This window comes from Sitophilus oryzae, unplaced genomic scaffold, assembly GCF_002938485.1.
Source record: "Sitophilus oryzae breed Bouriz unplaced genomic scaffold, Soryzae_2.0 scaffold_499_pilon_pilon, whole genome shotgun sequence".
Lineage (NCBI taxonomy): Eukaryota > Metazoa > Arthropoda > Insecta > Coleoptera > Curculionidae > Sitophilus > Sitophilus oryzae.
The window spans coordinates 3023551-3043583 of NW_022147083.1; the positions used below are offsets into that span (position 1 = coordinate 3023551).

Below are 20033 nucleotides of genomic sequence, written 5' to 3' on the forward strand. Positions count from 1 at the left end.
ACTGTGCATTCAAGCCTTTCGATTGTCAGACAAAACTTAAAAGATTTTTACTTGAGTGCGACACTTTCTCCGTTTACTAGTATGTAAACGTATTATTTCTTTATATGGTGCAGATACAGCCATACAGCAAACAACTACCGTAGCTCCAGACAAATTTGTCCAAACTGCAGCGGAAATTATTATATTACATAGGTTTGTACAGCCTAGACGAACATGTTCAAATTGTGAATATACAAAAGAGATGTTGAAGATTAGAGATATTGACATGAAACGTACGTATTGAACTGTAAATATATAAAAGATGACAAACACAACAGAGAATTGAATAGCAGCAATCTTTTTATATTACAAAGGGTTCATGTTTGTATTTAAATGCTGCTGGTATGTAATAAAATGTTTTAATACCCGTAATTGTTAAGATACCCATTTTAATGAAGAAAATCTCTTATTGTATTTCTTACAGAAACGCACATACTTTTGTAAATAGTGAAATAGCAGTTGCTGGTTACAGGCATTCTGTTTGTCAATCGAATGACCGTCACTCAGTTGGTGCAACAATACAGGTGGTGAGCTAAATCACAGTGACTGTACTAAGAAACGAAGAAAATATGGGACACCACTGTTCTCCATCGCTACACAGCATAATCAACAATAAAAACACCATTGTCAGCGCCGTACATCGCCAAATAGGAATGTGAAACTACCATCAAATGTTCGAGAGGAAATAATGAATTATCTCTTAATAACACCACACAAATCAACTATTGCAGGATATTTCGATGAATGTTGGAGAACAAACGACACTAATAAAAGATATATATAGACCCTGTCAGACATCAATTACTGATACTCGCACTACCCACAGCAGCTACCAAAAAACATAGTTACCACCAAAACGACATAGATTACGAAACCACAAAAACCTCACAACAGCAGAGAGATGCGGCATATAGAATATCAAAATGAATAGTCGCCAAATCAACAATCTTATATATGCTGACGATGCAATAGTCATGACAGACAGCAACAAAGATCTGCAGAATCTATTTCAAAGAATCCCCCCCCCCAATGTCTCCAGCAAACTTCAAACGATATGATCTGAATACGAATTTTATGAAACAAAATTCCTGTTTACGACAAAACACCAAATTATATTTTTAATATATCCATAGAAAATGTGACAATAGAAAAAGTCCAATACTACAAGCACTTGAGCACAATAATAAATAAAACTGTCGAACAGTTATAAGAAATAATATCGATGATCGAGATAGCCCGAAGCTTTTCTAAAACTCAAGAAATTTCTTTGCAGTAGAAACATTAACCAATTAAAACAAAAATGCTTCGATGCTTTATGATGTCAACCTTATTATATGCCACTGAAATATGAACCATTAGAACAACCAAAATTGGTGACTTCCAAAAGATGGTGTTACGAATGTTACGAATTCCTTGGGCTGATAGAGTTACAAATATCATGGTGCTACGTCGTATGCACAAAGAAGAAGAGATTTTTAAAATCCTTAAGAAATTCCTAAGAGATCCCAAGTCTCAGTTACTGCAGAATATTCTGTGGCGGTGGAAAAATCTAGGAAGAACGTAATCAAAGCAGAAGAAGAACATTCTGGCTGAAGAACTTCAAAGAGTGGTGGCCAATGTCATGAGATGGATTATTTAGAACAGCTACAAATAAAATAAAAACAACCAATCTGATAGCCAACCTATGTGAATGCATATTTTTTTGTCGATATTGTCGAATGATATTTTTCAGCCAGCCTATAGTTACTTAAACAACTGAATGTTCCGAGCGAAGTAAGAATTGTTTTTGTCTTTGATTTACGGTTTAATTTTTTCATTCATTTTTTTTATGATTTTAAAAGTATCTGTTTATCTATTTAAGAGTTATATCTTATTAAAAAAATATTTTTGTTGCCATGAAATATCAGTTAGAAATGCCTATCATTCTTTTAATTTATCTTAACAAGAGTAAATATTAATAGAGAACATTTTTTTTTTAACCAATTTTATTCATAAGTTCAGATTCAAAAAAGACCATCAATCAGAATCCAGTCGAAGAGGATCAGGCCCTTAATCCTCCGCAACCAAGAGTCCTCGAGGATCATTATCAAAACCAAACATTAATTAATTTACATGTCTTAAGAACATGCCTTCGAAAACATTTTGATCAGACTTTACTTTCCAGAAAACTTTAAGATTAATTCAAAATTAATACTCTAAACAGGTTTTTATTTTATTTAATACAGTTTTAAATTAGGAAACGATACTCAAAGAAGAGACATATAAAAAGTTCAGTTGACTAACGATGAGAGAGACTGGGAAGATTATAAAAATAAACAGAATACTATAAAAGCAGAATGATAGAAAAGCGTTCTATGAAAAATAACATCTATGGATGTCGTGCTAATCGTACGAAAATGAGGCAAACAATAAAAAATTGGTAGGCAGTAATGAAGTCATACCCTTACAATCCCTTTCCAAAATTGACGTTCAAGTATCCAAGAAAATTTTAACACTTCTTATGCTGAAAACATTATAGATATTTCTAAGAGTATATCAAACTGATGACGTATATCAAACTGATGAACTGATTTTGTCATAGGAATTATACCACAACGCTAAAGTTAGAAAGGTTTAAATTACTCAAATTGAAAGAGCTACTTAGTGTTTATCTTGAAAAATAAATCGACATCTGAAAAAGTTTCCTGCGTAATTTTTGAAATTTGTTTGACGTAGACTATCCTCTATCGAATTTAATAGACACTCCTTTATCTACCGGATAAGTTTCAAAAGAAATGAAAACTAGTCTAATAATTCCAGTTCTTGGACAGCAAGACCATACAAAGACTTTAGACCGATATATTTCTTCCTGTATATTGACAAAATATTAAAGACTCTCATATGCTACCAGGTACGTACTTTCTTTGAAACAGATAGGAGTATTTATAAAATTCAATCCGAATAAATAAGATTTAATTGTAAAAAATGTAGATTGTTCTTAGTGACAATCCAACTGAAAATTCTACCTGCGTATTTATAGGCCTAGTCTGTGTCCACCTTTTCTTTAAGAATTTATTTATCGATTTTTGCGAACCCTGGTATGTTTACTTTAAGTTGACAAAAAACGTCTATGTTTTTGTATTGTTTAGTTTTCGGCCCTTGCCTTGAACAAACATTATCGCCACGGAGTTATTCAGGCGTAGAGAAACAAAATATTCGAACACTGAAATTACGAACAAACTTCCCTTCCTTTAAGAAATGTGATGCAATAGAGTAATAGATTACACAAACACAAGAAATGTTCAAATGACAAATTTTTGAAATTAAGAATAACCTAAAAATCATATTTTGATGATCTCCTAGTTGCGAGACCGGAAAAGCACTTTTAGAATATACGTGCTAAAAATAATTTTGATAACAAAATTTGAAAAAATGCATATATGTAAAACCTTCTAATCAGTGATGGAACTATTTAATGTACTTTCTACTAATCTGACGAACGCTCTAGTAATGCTAAATTATTTCAAAAATCTATGAAAGTCAACAAAACAATAATAATGTTCAATATAAGTAAATAATATTGTTATTCCAAGGATATTTTTAGTGAACCGATTGCTTGACCCCACACCTGAATGTAAAATCGTTATTTTTGGGGCTTACTCAACCGGGTCTCACAATGCAAATTCACCTCAAATATCCCTTTAGTTGGTCATTGGCAAGCACTCTCTCATTGTACATGAAAATAACAAAACAAACATTTACTGATCTGGATAAAATTGATAGTTAAATAGTAAGACTCACCCGGGGGTACTCCGCCCCATAGCCACTGACATCACTGAAATTCTATTCAATATATCCCATTCCATATCTTCCATCTAATTCAATTATTACTCGGATCTATTGGTTAATAATCTTCAACAACTAGCTAGTGTCACCTGAAATAGTATAGGGGTTCTCCCGGACGCAAATCTGCCGCTAAACAGATTCGCATCCCAATCGATGGGGCTAATTGGGGTCCACACACAACGCCCCAGCGGTGTCAATCGAGAAGCAAGAGAGACCTCAAACTCTCAAGACCATCCTCGAAGGAACGACGTCAAGAGGTTTTTAACTCCCATAGTCAAAAGACTCGCTACTTCCAAATGTCAGCTCTGTGACAAAACACAACACTACACAGCCGGCCGGCCTATCAACAACTGACTGACCTGCCGAGCTAAGCCTCCTCTTACATCACAATTTTACCTGATCACAAATATTTACATTGCTTGCCAATGAATCATACTGTTTTCTCTAATCGACCTTCAAATAGAGTGTTTTAGCATTACCAAATAAATAAATAAAGAGGTTCCGAAAGAATGCATATTGTTTATTAGAATAGTGAATAAATAAAAGCATTATTATGACGAACTTATTTTCCAAGTTTTACACCATATATATCAAAAACATTATGCACGAGAACCCATTTCACCTGGAGAAATGCTTTGTTACTTTGTGGCAGCGTCGTCAAAATAATCGATAACCGGATCACAAAACCATTCTGCGCAAACGCGAACCTTAAAATCGCGCGAATATTCGCAAAAAGTTGAAAACACTTTAACTTTCCCGCCCCCCAAATTTTAAATCTTGTGAATTGCCATAATCTTAAAATTTCTGACAGCGCCGCCATGATCATTAAAATTGAACCGATGAGAGCAGTTTCGCAAAATCGCGATTCGCGATTCGCGTCTACTTGAACAAGGCTTAAGGCTTGAGTTAGGACGCTCCGGCTTAACCTCGATCGTTGCCACTTTTCCTGACCCGTCTCGTGTGTCACGGCCCTCAATTTTTAGTCATATCGCGCGTAAAGAAGTTCACTTCAATAAATACTTTTACTTTTAAAGTTTTCTATGTCAGTAGGTATATATTCAGATTTAAACTACATATTGGTACCTACCATGTAAACTGTCTACAAGTAACGTTAAACAATCCAATGCGGCAATGTAAAGTAAAAGTAATTATTAAAAAAAATTAAAAATATACCTGCAGATTTATGGAAAATACTGACGAAATTTACGAAATGAATTTTCATAAAAGGCAATAAAATTAGAAATTAGTTGTCCTTAACTTACTTTCCTTACGTAACCGGCTTCCTTTTTAATCTGTTCCCTTTATGTTCCAGCTTTGAAGAGGGGAAATCCGACAAGGAAATCCTAGATAATCTTTTGCGAGCGACACGGTATGACAAAAGGCTACTGCCGCCAGTAAGAGGTAAGTTTTTATTGTCTTTGCATGTTACGTTAAGCTGAATTGGCTTTACCATTTCATTTTCACTCTGTATTATACTCATTACTGGCATTATGTCCGGCAATTTAATGAAAGAATACATCTCTAATTGAAAAATTAGTAAAAATACAGGGTGGCCCGAATTGTATTCCGGAAACTTCGACCGCATATTCTGCAGATAAAAATAAGTATAGAAGTTTGTATAAATGTATGTCTTAAAATGCTTAGTTTCGGAGATACAGGGTGTAGAAGTTTCATTTTCATTTCGATTTTTTCCAAATAATTTCTGAAGTAACGCCAATATTTGGATGAAAATTGATGTCTGGGAGTTTTTTGACATGAGAAATTTGATTTTGATGTCAATATGACCCCTATTTGTAGGGGGCATCACCTACATATATTTTAACTGATTTGAAGAGTAATAACTTTTAGTCCGTACCTGTATAAAACTACTGAGTAAAAAACATCAATTTCCGTGACTTTTTACGTAAAAAATGTCTCTTGGTATAAATCGCTACAAGCAACCGTTCTCAAGATATTTAGAATGGAAATAGTCAATACATGTCATTTTAACAAAAAATAAACACCTTGAGTAGATACGGTATGATCGAAAAAAAAACGGCGTCCAGTTGGCTTGGAAATGACGATCGATGACATTTCCCATATAATTTTACATATGAAATGACAGCGATCTTCATTTCATAGCCATCGCTGTAGTTACTTTGTGTAAGTTTAGTAGCTTTTGATTTGTAGATACTTCTTAGGTTTTCTCAGGCCTGGATTAAGGGGGGGGGGGCTATGGGGGCTATAGCCCCCGTCCCCGTCATTGAGAGGGGCCCCCGAATCAGGAGAATTTAATCGAGATTAGTTAAATGAAAATGTACATAGGTATTTAGTCTTATTAAATATATTGCAATATATTGCAACAGACAACTTGTTATTCTCATAATGTTAAAAACATACTCTTCTTCTTTTTTTTTGGGTGGCAACACACTTTCCCCAAAAAATATCAAGAGTGCTGCATAGACAATGGCTCGTTCTTCTTTTTAAATTTTTCGGGATGGATGAATTACCGAAAGCCGAAAGCGCTAGGGGAATTACTCAGATTAGAATCCTCTTTTTTATTCTATTTGATTAGTAATTTTTGCATAGCGCATCTACGAAGTAAGCGATTGCGAATAATAGATTTAAGAAAACAAGAACAATAATACGTTTTTAACTGTGTAGTGTATACCAGTATTTTAAAAAATATCGTGTAGCAGAAAATATCTTAGTGGATCTGCTAAACGTAAGGTAGGAATCAGTAGCCTTATTATGCATTTACTTGATATGACCATTTATATAATAATTTTGGTATTGACAATTAAATTAATAATAACTTTTTTAAGTTTTCTTCTTTTAAAAATAAGCGCATTAATATATTATAAGTACCTTGGTATTTACACCCTCTTTGCTTGCACCCCTTTGACGGCACTATCACCCTAAAAATAATTTTAAATGGAATAGGGGGTCGAGTGATACCTTGTTTTAAAGGTCTTTTGAGTCTTTTTATATCTGTAGAGTTTGAAGTCTCTATTGCCATTCGCGTTGAATGGTAACGCCACTACTTTTTAAATAAAATTAATATTGTTTTTGAAATCCCCATTCAATTTACAACATATTTTATTTCTTGACTTTTTTTATCCGACGCACCATTTTTGCGTAAAAAAATAAACACCATTTTCATGCATAACCAAATCGCTAAAATGTTACCATAAATTTAAATAGCAAAATTTGTAAAACGGCAAATTTAAGTTTAAAAAGATTTTTTATTTTCCAAAAACTTCTTTCTATGAACCTAGTACGAACTATGTTCAACCAAAACTAAATTATTGTCGTTTTTCAAATTTTACCATTAAAATTTACATTACCATTTTAGTGATTTGGTCATGTATGAAAATTGTTTTTATTATTTTAAGCGAAAACGGTGCAATAATATTCAATTCAATAATATTTTGTTTAAGTACCGTAGGGTGGTATACAGTGGTATAATAGATAGAATTACTGGAAATCGATTCAAGGTCGTTACGCCGTTACGCCGATACACCGTTTTCAGGATAGTGTGGATGCACCCTCAGTGTCCCATCTCAAAACGTTTATTTTGGCGAGATCTACCAACCTTTAGATTTTGGTACAATAGTTTCGGAACACTCTGTATTTTTAAATCTACGAAAACTTAGGGATATTTTAAATTAATTTAAGATATAAGAAGAAAACCTAAAAAAAACTTTAAAATTGCCTAAAGTAACAGACTTTTTAGTATTTGCAAAACCCCTTCAACGTCAAATTCTGAGTTGAATAAACACCAAGATCATGAACTGCCTTCCTGTTCAACTTCAAGCAATATTAGTTTAAGTGAAAATAACAGCAATGAGGAAAAATAATCCGACCTGGGAGGCCCCAAGGCTAGCCCCTGGCCCCGGGCCCCCTAGGACCTTAATCCGGCACTGGGTTTTCTACAGGTACGGGTAGAAAACTACTGAGTAATAAAATATACATTTACTATTTATGTTATATAAAAAAGGATCCTTGGTAAAAATCGCTACGAGTAATGGTTCTCGAGACATTTGGAATCGAAATTATCAATACCCATCATCATTGACATAAATTAAACATGTTGACTAAATAGTTATTAGACTGACATAAATTTGAAATGTTTTTGTGCCAAAAGTTCAACAGAAACTGTTTTATCATCATTTTCATCACGAAAAGTTATTACTCTTCAAACCAGTTAAAAATATGTACGTAGCGTCCTCTACAATTAGGAGGCATATTGATATCAAAATAACATTTCTCTTGTCAAAAAACTCGCAGACACCACTTTTCATCCAAATATTGACTTTATGTTTGGAAACAATTGAAATTGAAATGAAAAATCTACACCCTGTCAAAGACAAACCCTGTATCTAAGAAACTAAGCATTTTAGGACATATCTACATTTATACGAACTTTTTTACTTATTTTTATTTGCAGAATATGCTGCCGAAGTTTCCGGAATACAGTTCGGGCCACCCTGTTTATATCCCTTTAATTAATAAATACAGACATTTATTATGATAAAATAAATCAATAGTTAATTTAGTTCCAGATGCTACTGTTACACACATGTAAATTGATGACTAACTTTTTAACAATCGAGATCTAAATGGCCACCAAACCATTGCACTATTTCATATGCCGCATATGCGTGATGATTAAAATCAATACTGCGTAGCAGAACTTTTAATATAGCTTACTAGTAGCTTCATTAATCTTAAGGTAGCATATTAATCTATCTAACTCAAATTCAAAAATTGTCTTAAATCGGGGGGCAAAAATTATTAAGGCAGAATTCAATGATAAATTTAAACAATAATAAAGCTTCAGTATTGTTTTAATATGTAAAATGTGAACGTATGTGTGGATTGACTTTAATTGTATTTGTCTGATGATCCTCGTATGATCGAAACACGTGTCACTCTTTAACTTAATTTAAACGTTGAGACCGAGACTTTGAGTCTTTTTTCGTCCTCTTTTTAATTTAAATCAGGTCTTTTTGAGAAGAATGGATGCCTTCTTTAAATAAAGCTTCATTCAGAACCTCAAAATTAGTGGAATAAATCAATGGTTTCAATTATTAGCGTAGAAGTTTGTTCCTCTAATATCAATGTAAGCATTCACAACGTCAAAATTAGTGGCAGAAATCTTGAATTAGTGGAAAAAGTTAGTAAACTTTTCCACTAATTATACTTATTCTTACCAGGAATGTAATTTTGGCCTTTAACTAACATCCGCCAAGAAAAATCGTGGTTAGTAATCAAAAGTTTATTGTCTTATAAGCTAAATATTAGTTTTTTTTTCTGTGGATACAACTGAATATTGCAAGCTGTTACCAGGATATTCTGCTAATTTATTCCACTAATTGCGAGATTTTTAATGAAGCTTAAAAGTAGTCAATTTCTTTAAAGTTACTTATACATTAGTATTTAACACCATTTTACAGGCAAGTCCTAGACAAGCACATGAAACTGTATTGACATTTAAGTTAGATATTGAAATCTTCCTTTTGACTACAACTTAAACGAAAGGAGATATGTTTGTGAAGATTGTGTTAATATATCATATTGTTAATAATATCGGTTACTTTGATTATTCCTTTATACAGGGTGAGTTTCCTACGATGTTCTCCATGGGTATCTCGGGAACTACTGGAGATAGAGAGTCGCTTAAATGGGGAAAGAATTGCAGTTTTGTGGGGTCATAAATATGCGCCTTTCAGATTTTTGAAAAAGTTCATGGCTTACTAGATATTTGGAAAAAAAACAAATTTCGGCTATTTTAAAAATTGTGCCTAATTCCATTATAAGCTATTTTTGACAAAAAGTTTTCAGATAAAAGTTGTAGATGTTCCTCCGTTTTCTTCTAAAGTCTGTCATTTTTGACATATGACACAAACATATGTTTTTTAAATGGAAATCATAGTTGGCCATGACTTCATAAAAAGCGCCTTTTTTAAGCTTTTCAGCGATATAAGCGATAATATGTTTTCTTCGAAAAATTACTGAGTTATAGCCAGGTAGGGCCATGTTAGGAAAGTTAAATTTAGTTATAGCCAATTCTTATCCTTCTTGACTAATTTCAATTACATTGCATGGTATTCTTATTCTGTTATGATTTATAACTTATAAAAAGTCAGAATATATTACTAAACGGTTCCTTATAATTTACATTGCACAAACTAAAACTAAAAAATAATATCACTGCATACACTTTAAGTTATTTTAGAAAGTGTTCAAAAAATCCGCCATTGTTTTGAGTTGCATCTTTTTAAAACTGAATTACTACCTATTCTCATAGAAGGGCCGGTCGACTTAATTAAATTTCTCTAGTATCGCCAGGCGAGAGCAACGACGATTGAACTTGTTTCCATGGCTAACTAAGTGAAATTGTTTAAAAATGATAAGAATTGGCTATAACTCAGTAATTTTACGAAGAAAACATATTATAGCTTATATCGCTAAAAACCTTAAAAAATGGCGCTTTTTATGAAATCATGGCCAACTATGGTTTCCATTTAAAAAAAACATATGTTTGTATCATATGTCAAAAATGATAGGCATTAGAAGAAAACGGAGGGCACAGTCTCATTAGGGATGTGATTATCTACAACTTTTATCTGAAAACTTTTTGTCTAAAACAGCTTATAATGGAATTAGGGACAATTTTTAAAATAGCTGAAATTTGTTTTTTTCGAAATATCTAGTAAGCCATGAACTTTTTCAAAAATCTGAAAGGCACATATTTATAACCCCACAAAACTGTAATTCTTTATTTTTACCGACTCTCTATCTCCAGTAGTTTCCGAGATACCCATAGAGAACATTGTAGGAAACTCACCCTGTATAAAGAATTTAGGTGATGTTTTACAGGATTTTATAATTTTAAAAAAAGTTTTTAAATTATAAAAGTATATATAATAAAGACTTTATAATAAGTAAAATTATAATAAGGCTTTCTTCCAGAAATATACTTCTATGACTAAAACATCTTAAATAGTGGACTTGAAATGCCTGAAACACAAAATTAGTAGAAGAAGGCATAATTACAGAGCTTTTAGCTCTCTTGTTATTTCGTCTTATTACCGTAGCGTTTCAACATTTTCAGCTAATAATACGAACATCCCAAAGATATGATGACGGTCTTATAATAAGACGCCATTAAAAAAACTTAGTTTTGTGGTATTTTCATATTAGGCAATTACAGTTTTTAGAAAAGTAATAAAAAATTATAATTAGGTGAGAAGGATAAGGGATAGGTGTATATTATTTATAGGGTTATGAAGAATTTATGATATACAGAATATTCCACTGAAAAGAATGCTCTTTGCAAGTATCTCATCTATATAACATATGCAGGGTGAGTCTTATATAACTGCAAATATTCTTAGTGGTGGTATATTTCGACCCCAAAAACAAGTCTACGAGGTTTTTTTCGCAATATATTATGTAAAAAATATCGAGCATTTTTTTTAAATTTTCCTGTATGTTTTACAAAACTTTTTAGAACTGCCAATTCACTGCAAATTTTTCCACGGTATAATTTATTAATCTCTGATATATTGGTTACGGTTATATTCTATGGTTACGGCACTAAAGGGATGCTGATATCATATACGTTTATAGCTTCACATATCACGCCATAAATATATATCATATATATTTATAGCGTCACATACGTTTATAGCTTATTTATAAATTAATATCCATTGCAAATCAATACCATATAAGACATTATAGACCAGAAATTCTGAAAAAAAAATTGGGAAAATAGCATATTCAAATCTAGAAAGATATTAAAATACATAGAAAATACTTCAGTCAAAATTAGAAAAATACCTTTGTATAAAAAGATTAAGGAAGGAGCATATCAAAAACCTTAGATCGAACGCGATGGGACTCAATTGTTGTTTTAAGGAAGGCTGAAAAATATATATTTTTTATTTATTTATTAATATCTCTGAAACTATCGAAATATATTTACTCATATCTTAGGAACATCGTAGAAAATTCACCCTTGTATACAACTTTTATTACCTCCCTAGTAGGTAAAATATGAAAAAAAATAAGTGAAATAAAAACATGCGATAAAAAATCCGAAAAATTCCGATCACGTTTATTGTTTTTATTACAACTTGAGCTGGATTTCGCATCTCTAGTACCCTAGAAATATCAATGTAGAGGCCAAAATAATCCTTTTCATCCCACCAAACCCAAATCAAAAAGCAGTAAAAATAGGCAGGGGGTCTACCCTAAAAACGGGTGGGGCGATGGGGGGAAAACGCAAGTCAACTTTGGATTCGGGAGGTCATTTTATATAAGAATCGCTAAGAATTGTGTCAGGGCCGATTGCCATATACCAGTGATATAATTCTGCATTTAAAATATGTCTTTTAAAGAAATTACCGTCATTTGGGATTTGGCATAATTATCCATGAGAATATCCTTCATTGACCAAAGCTTTGCTGTTGCAGATGCGGACTTTTGCTGTGGCTTGCAATCACCCGAGGATGGAAATCTTGTTACGAGTATCATCCCATCTAGCAGAAAACAGCGCGGTCCGTTTTAAACTTATTTTTTTTTAGATTGCTATTTCCATTTTCTGTGTTATTGGTTATGCATAGTGCATATTGGTGTGGTCTTCCTTCCATTCGCTTTTAGAAATGGCAAACGCACCCATATATGTTATTTATAAGTGATTCACTTTAGCTTTTTATTAGCAATTTTAGAATGATCTTGCATTTGAATTTTCGTGTGTACGTTTGTGATATGTAGTCGATGACTTTATAGAAGAGTAGAGTGCGTAACAATTAATAAATATAGGATGTTTATAGGTACTTCAATTGATTTAACATAAATAAACTTTAGAGGAAGTTTGAAAATTGCCAGACAGGGGTACAAAAAAAAATATTCCCGAAAAAAAGGAAATATTTTTTCCATAGCAACTGTTAAAATTGCCTTACAGAGAGATAGTAGATAAAATAGTACTTTAGCCGCAAGGGTAGATTCAATGATACTTTAACAGCGAGGATAGGTTAAAAACTTTATTTCTTCTCGCACGTTTTTTAATTGCTTGCATTTTTGAAAATTTTTGTATTCCTTTTCATAAGTTATTCGGGATTTAAATGGAAATAGTTTGGATATGGCGTTTGTCGCCTCAGCCTGAATATCTGTTAGTAATTTACTTATTTCGCTTTGAACCATTTCTGGCTCCAATTCAATCAGCAATCGACACGAAAGGGAATTAAAAAATATTGACTCAAAACTGACAACTAAAGAGACAGCTTCATTTATTTGTCAAATTACATAGAAACCAACGCCAACTCAGCACAATATTTTTTCTACTCGTAATAAATTCTTTGAAATAATAATTTGTCAATATTTTTTAAGACGTAACTCGCTATGGAAAAAAATATTGTTTTATACACGACGATAAAATTGCATTATCGTCTCCCGAAATTAATTCACTTATCTTCATCAATATTTTTTCTACTCGTAATAAATTCCTTGAAATAATAATTTCTGAATATTTTTTAAAACGTAACTCGCTATGGAAAAATATATTGTTTTATACACGACGATAAAATTGCATTATCGTCCCGAAATTAAAAAATTAAAAAACCCCGAAATTAATTCACTCGCGATTTCATCGCTCCTGAATTAATCTTTTCAATTTTAAAATACAATCAATATAAAAATATCAATTTTAAAATACCATTTTATCGTCTTGTATAAAAATAACTATTCGATTTGAGGGAAGTTTCGGCGGTTATACCAAAACTAGATGTCCCCTTGACTGTTTTAAATAAAACAACATAAGTATTTTTGTACTTTTAAATTACTTTTAAATTTTAAGATATTCGAAATAGATTCTATGAAAAATGTTGTTATACAGGGTGTCCCAATATTCCATGGATTATTAAACTATTGTGTGTTTTTGGAATCAAAATAGATCCATTGGACACAATTTACCTCTGTACAAAAGTGCTTCGTTTGTCCGTTAGAGAGCGTCAGTCAAAAATAAACCCGAACGTTAATTAATTTAAAATCTCTTTATTTTTTAAGCTTTTTATGAAGCTTATTGTCAAAAATCATTTGTGATACTATGTAGAATGTAGAATGAGTGAGAGGGGGGGGGTTAATCACTGCGACCTTAAAGATCTATTGTGCCCCCCTTCCTTGAGTCATCACACAGTCTATAACCCATCATACCTCTGTTGTAGAGGGGACAGCGTATTTCCCATCCTCCTCTGATAACAGATGTTCTTCCTTCGAGGGTACACACTCTTTCACGGTTGGAATTTGGCCCTCCGTGCCCTTCACAGTCCAGGAGCTTGTTTCCGGCTGAGCTACCCGTGAGGTGTAGGCTGAAAGATCTGTCTCCATTGTCTCCACTTCTTTAACTTGGTCTCTCCTTAGACCTGATACCGGTGTTGTCCCGTATCTATAATAGAGGATATGTCTCTTTCTCTATTGCCTCCTTGGATTTGAGGTCAATTCCTATTGTGAGGACCTGTACCTAGGACCTAGTTGATGACTCGCCAACTCGATGTCCTTACATTGAAGTTCTGACCCTGGATAAAGCTAAGCAGGTAGCTGGTGTCTTTCCCCTTGCTCCTCGACAAAAAGACTGTGATGGCCGCCCCTTTAGGGATGTTTCTCCCTTCACTGCAACCAGTTCCGGCCCTTGCCAATTTTTAAGCTTAGGTGTGCGATTTCCACCACCAATTCGCCGATTCTTGAGATACACAATCTTGAGGATCATGCCCACCCGAAAATGTGGGGAGTGCGGGGAAGAATACACCCTCGGCATGTTCTGCCTGTCGTAAAAGGCGACTAATAGAACAATAGTAGCGTCTGACCCGGAGCGGGCGGCTACAAATGGGCAGACCGAGCTCATAAACCCATGGTGAAGGCAACTGGTCTACGGATGGGACCCAAAAAATCCCAAGATCGAAGGTATGAAATGTCGGAACCTAAAACTAAAATACCCCAGGAGGGTACGGCAAGTAGCCGAGAATCCCTCTCTACCATTTTGGTAGGCTGCCCCACGGATTCTGGGGGGGGGGGGCAAAATTCCGATTAGTGGAGCTAAGGGAGGAAAAAAGCAGGATTCTTTACTTCCTGAAGTGTTTCGAAAAGCTCAAAGAAGTTTATCGTTGGGCGAGACGCCTACAGGTAAAAGACGAAGAGAGTCAATGGGGTACGATGAGATGCAAAAACCCAAAAAATACAACACATACAACAGGAAAGAATCAACTGAAGTAGCAGTGATAAAAGAGGCTATTGATTGTATCACTAATATTAATAAGGATTTACAAGAAAAGATGGATAAAAACACCAGAAAGGAAATCAAGGAACTAGTAAAAAATCTATGTAAATATACGAAGCAGCTAAATAGCAACATTGTGAAGAATTTGCTGGATAGCCTAAGGTACGAGCAAACAGAGAAGTTGATGTACGACGTTGATGTACAAACGTCGCCCAACAAGAACAGAATTGAAAATCAGATAAATAACCCGCCAAAGAAAACTTGTACCATCAGCACGCAAACAGAACTTGATATGCAAACATTGTTCAATAAGAAAATAATTGAGAAGAATATAAATGGTCCACCAACGGAGACTTGCACTATCGGCACGCAAACCGTTGAAGAAGGATCACTAATTAAAATCGAAAAATCAGAGAACTATGAAGAATTTGTTCACCTAGCTGAAAGGAACTGGGATGAGGAATTGTTCACAAATTGTGAAGTAAAGCAGGGTAACCTGTTTGATACCAAGGACACCACTATAAAAGCAGTAGTCTTGGGACCCAAGGACACGGCACTTAATAGAATAGAGATCCAAACAATCAATCAAAGATACCCAGAGTTACTAGAGACATCCGAAGCCTACGCAATTCTAGAGCAAACTAGTAAATTAAAAACAAACACAAGCAATGAACCAAGAACACTTAAAGTAATTAAAGCTTCTTTTGATGACACGGAAGAAGAGTTACACAAAGCAATTTGTAATATACAGAACGACACTAAAGACGCAGAGTGGGTATCAATCAACAAGCCAGAAGCGATCTCAATAGAACGCATGAGGAAACTGATAGAAAGCATCTTTCATGGGTCAAATACAAACTTCACGATATACACAAACGGAAAGGTAACGACAGAGACTAGAGAGAAAAAAACATATGCAATAGTGGTAGAGAACTCTATTGGACACTACAAGGATACGCTTAGAGACGTAAGAAAAACTCTACAGGATAGGAAGCTGGGAAATGGGATACTTGGCATCAGAAGTACGCGCCAGGGAAAGCTCCTGATTACAATGGAAAAAATAAAGAAAAAGTCGACGAAGTAGAAAGGGCTCTTAAAGAAAACAAAGATAATAAAGGTAATCATATAAGGAAGTATATGGGTGAGAAAATGGAAAAAATTGTTTATTAGAGGGATAGATGCCGTTACAAGCAAAGAAGAGGTTATTAGCGCTCTAAGGAAGGAAATTGCAGATCTAGATATGACTGAATATAAACTTGGTGACCTCAGACCCATGTCAAATGATACTCAAGCAATTACCCTCAACATTATTCAAAGAAACGCAAACCTACTGCTGAATAAGCGATATATTAATATAGGATATGTAAGATGCTCTATAAAAAAAAATCAACCTAATGAAATGCAGGAAGTGTTGGGAATATGGACATAATCACACACAATGTAGTGGACCAAACCGACTTGGCAAATGTTTCAAATGTGGAGAAGACGGACACACCAAAAAAGACTGCAAGAACAATGACCACTGTCCCCTTTGCCAAACGGAAGGTCACATGGCTGGGAGCGGTAAATGCAAACTTTTAAAACCCAACTTTCAAGAGCAAGAAGAATTGAGAGAAATACTTTCCGCAGAACATTTAGCACACATGCAACTCCGCACAGGATCTGACAGAAGTCAGCTATGTACAAATTGTGGTTTAGAAGGACATTATGCAAAGGCCTGTAAAGAGCCTCCTAGATGTTTACTATACCTTAAGGAACACAAAATCGGATATCCATGGTCGAAAAAGCCCGAAATAGAGATATGGAAACGGAGAGTAGAAAGTGATAAATTTAATTTGATCTGTGATATAACTAGCTTTAATTTACTAATTTCATATTTGTCTTGTTCTTGTTTTGTGATAAATATAGTTTGCTTGTTCGTAACTTTGTGTAAATCCATGCTACAATGCGAGTACTCCAGATAAATGCTAATAGAAGCATACCCGTACATGATACAGCTGCAGCGGTAGCGGCATCCAAAAAATGCGACGTGATATGTATTACTGAACCAAATAAGAAAATATGCAGAAATGGCAACAGAAATTATTACCATATGAATGCTGACGAGAATGCTGACGCTATGATCATAAACTTTAATAAGAACTTGCATGTCCTGGAATACAAATCTGGTCACTGTTATGTTAGTGTACGATATTTAGGGATTTGTATAATATCAGCGTACCTGAGCCCAAACATAACTTTTGACAGCTTCTGCGCATTAATGCTTGAACTGCAAGAGGCCACCTTAGAGCTGAAACAGAAACATCCTCGTACAAAATTACTGATCACTGGAGACTTTAACGCCAAACATGAAGTTTGGGGAGGAAATCGCACTGAAAGAAGAGGCAGGGAAGTACTGGAATGGTGCGAGATCAATAACCTAACCGTACTAAATGACGGAATTTACCCAACCTTGGTCAGAACATCTGGCACATCGTATATTGATCTGTCAATAGTATGCGATGGATTACTGCAGATGAAACCCATATGGCAAGTCCTTGAAGATCCGGATGTAACAGAGCACAAGTTTATTTTTACCGAAATACCATCAGATAACTCGCAAGGAAAAAAAATCAGGTATAAATACGGAGAAATTAATAAGGTTAAGCTTAGTGAAGCATTCAAATATAGCATACCGGGCAAGTCACCAACTATGTCAGCTTACAAAATGGCAAAAATAATTCGCGCAACATACCATAAAAGTACTCCGACTGTCCGTTGTGATGAAGACTTCCAGATGCCGTACTGGTGGAACGAAGATATCCAAACAAACATTTTAGAAGTAAAAAAAAAGAGAAGAAGGTTTCAACGAGAAACAAGAAACGATGATCTTCGCGAGCTCTATAAACGTACCTACAAAGAAGCAAAGCAGGATCTGTCTCAAAAGATCAGAATTGCAAAAATAAGTTCATGGGAAAAACTGTGCGATGACTTACAAGAAAATATTTACGGTCAAGCATATAAGATAATAAGATCCCAGCTGAAAAAAATGCCACCCAGAGTTCAAATGGACCCAGAAGAAAAAATCGAACAGTTTAAGGCTCTATTTGTATATGAGAGACAAACCTGGACTCAACCAAATAATATACAAACTGTGATAAGAGAATGTGATATTTTTTGTGATTCAGATATAATAAATGCTGCCAAAGATATAAAAATTGACAAATCTCCGGGCTGTGATAATTTGCCACCCAATGTGATAAAAACGCTAATATTGGACAATGTAGAATATTTTAGAACATTTTTCAATAACTTTCTTCAGAGAAATGAATGCCCTAAAGAATGGAAGAAATCCAAATTAACCCTAATAGAGAAACCCCGGAAGCACCTAAATGATCCACCAAAATATCGTCCGATTTGCCTCATTGATGTAATCGGGAAAGTCTATGAGAAACTCATCAATACGCGACTCTTGGAAGAAATTAGGAAGAAACGAAATGGTATGCATCCAAACCAGTATGGATTTGTAAAGGGAAATCTACCACACATGCAATGAAGAAAATATCGGATATCGTGAAAAGAAAAGCCACTTGGCATAATGCTTTGATTTTAGTCGACGTTAAAAATGCATTTAATTGCGCGTCATGGGAAATAATTATTAAAGAACTTAGAAGATGGGGCATAAGTGGCTATTTGGTGAACATAATAAGAGGCTATCTTGATAATAGATTTATAGTTTTCAATAGAAAAGATGAAAGAGAGGTATTCGGTGGCGTCCCACAGGGCTCGGTGCTGGGGCCAACTCTGTGGAACATATTATACGACAGTGTCATGGAGCTTACTGTACCAGGTGGGACAGAGTTGATCTGTTACGCCGATGATCTTGCTGTGATAATAACAAAAAAAATTAAAAGAAACAAAAAAATAAACGACCTCGACCTAATGCAGACTGTGGATGATACACTAAAGATCATAGCCAGATTGATGCGTGAGCACAGACTCGAAATAGCTGTGGAAAAAACAGAGGCGATTTTACTGAGCCGCAAGAGAAAAGTTGACCATATAAGGTTTAATTTTAAGGATATAATAATAAATCCAGTAAAGCAAGTCAACTATCTTGGATTCCACATAGACCGTGCACTCACGATGGGCCTGCACATCAAGGAGGTGTGTCTGAAATCACAACGAACTGCTAAAGCGTTGTCCGCAATACTGCCAAACGTTCGGGGCCCAACACCAGCAAAGAGAAGAGTGTTAGCATATGCGTGCCAGAATATTATTATGTATGGAGCACCTGTGTGGAACGAAGCAACCAATATGCACGTAAATAAAAAAAGACTTGAAGGTGCACAGAGAGTCATGGCTTTGAGGGTCTGCTCGGCGTATCGGACTACTTCAACTGAGGCTGCCTTGGTGATATCGGGTCTGGTGCCCTTGCATCTCCTCTCAAGAGAAAGAGAACGACTCTTTCTCAAGGGTGAAGTACAAACTAGGGCAAGCAGAGAGATGGAGAGAAACCGCACAGTGCAGCAGTGGCAGGCAGAATGCGAAGTATCACAAAAAGGAAGATGGACATATAAGCTCATCCCAAATATAAATATGTGGATTAAAAGAAAGCATGGAGAGGTAAACTTCTATCTTACTCAAATATTGAGTGGCCACGGAAATTTTGGGAGTTACCTGTGTAAAATTGGAAAGAGGGAAGTCGCGGAATGCCGATACTGTGCTGAACCCAATGATACTCCAGAACACACAATGTTTGCTTGTCCAAGATGGGAACAGGAAAGATGTGCATGACGATTGGTGGCAACATCTCCGCAGATACCTACTTAAAATCGGTAACAGAAAGAAGAGAAAACTTTGAAGCCATCTCAAAACTGGCCCAAAATATACTAGAGGCAAAATACAGCGAAGAGCAGGGGTAATG

General features: G+C 34.7%; 1 protein-coding gene across 11 annotated transcripts in view; it reads left to right on the plus strand.

Moving 5' to 3' along the window:
* Positions 1 to 20033, plus strand: part of LOC115886812 (glycine receptor subunit alpha-4) — a 440445-nt gene that overhangs the window by 324323 nt on the left and 96089 nt on the right. For all 11 annotated transcript variants that reach the window (XM_030906104.1, XM_030906106.1, XM_030906108.1 and 8 more), the window contains exon 4: positions 5177 to 5265. In XM_030906104.1, the coding sequence (XP_030761964.1) occupies positions 5177 to 5265 (89 nt within the window). The remainder of the gene's footprint in view (positions 1 to 5176; positions 5266 to 20033) is intronic.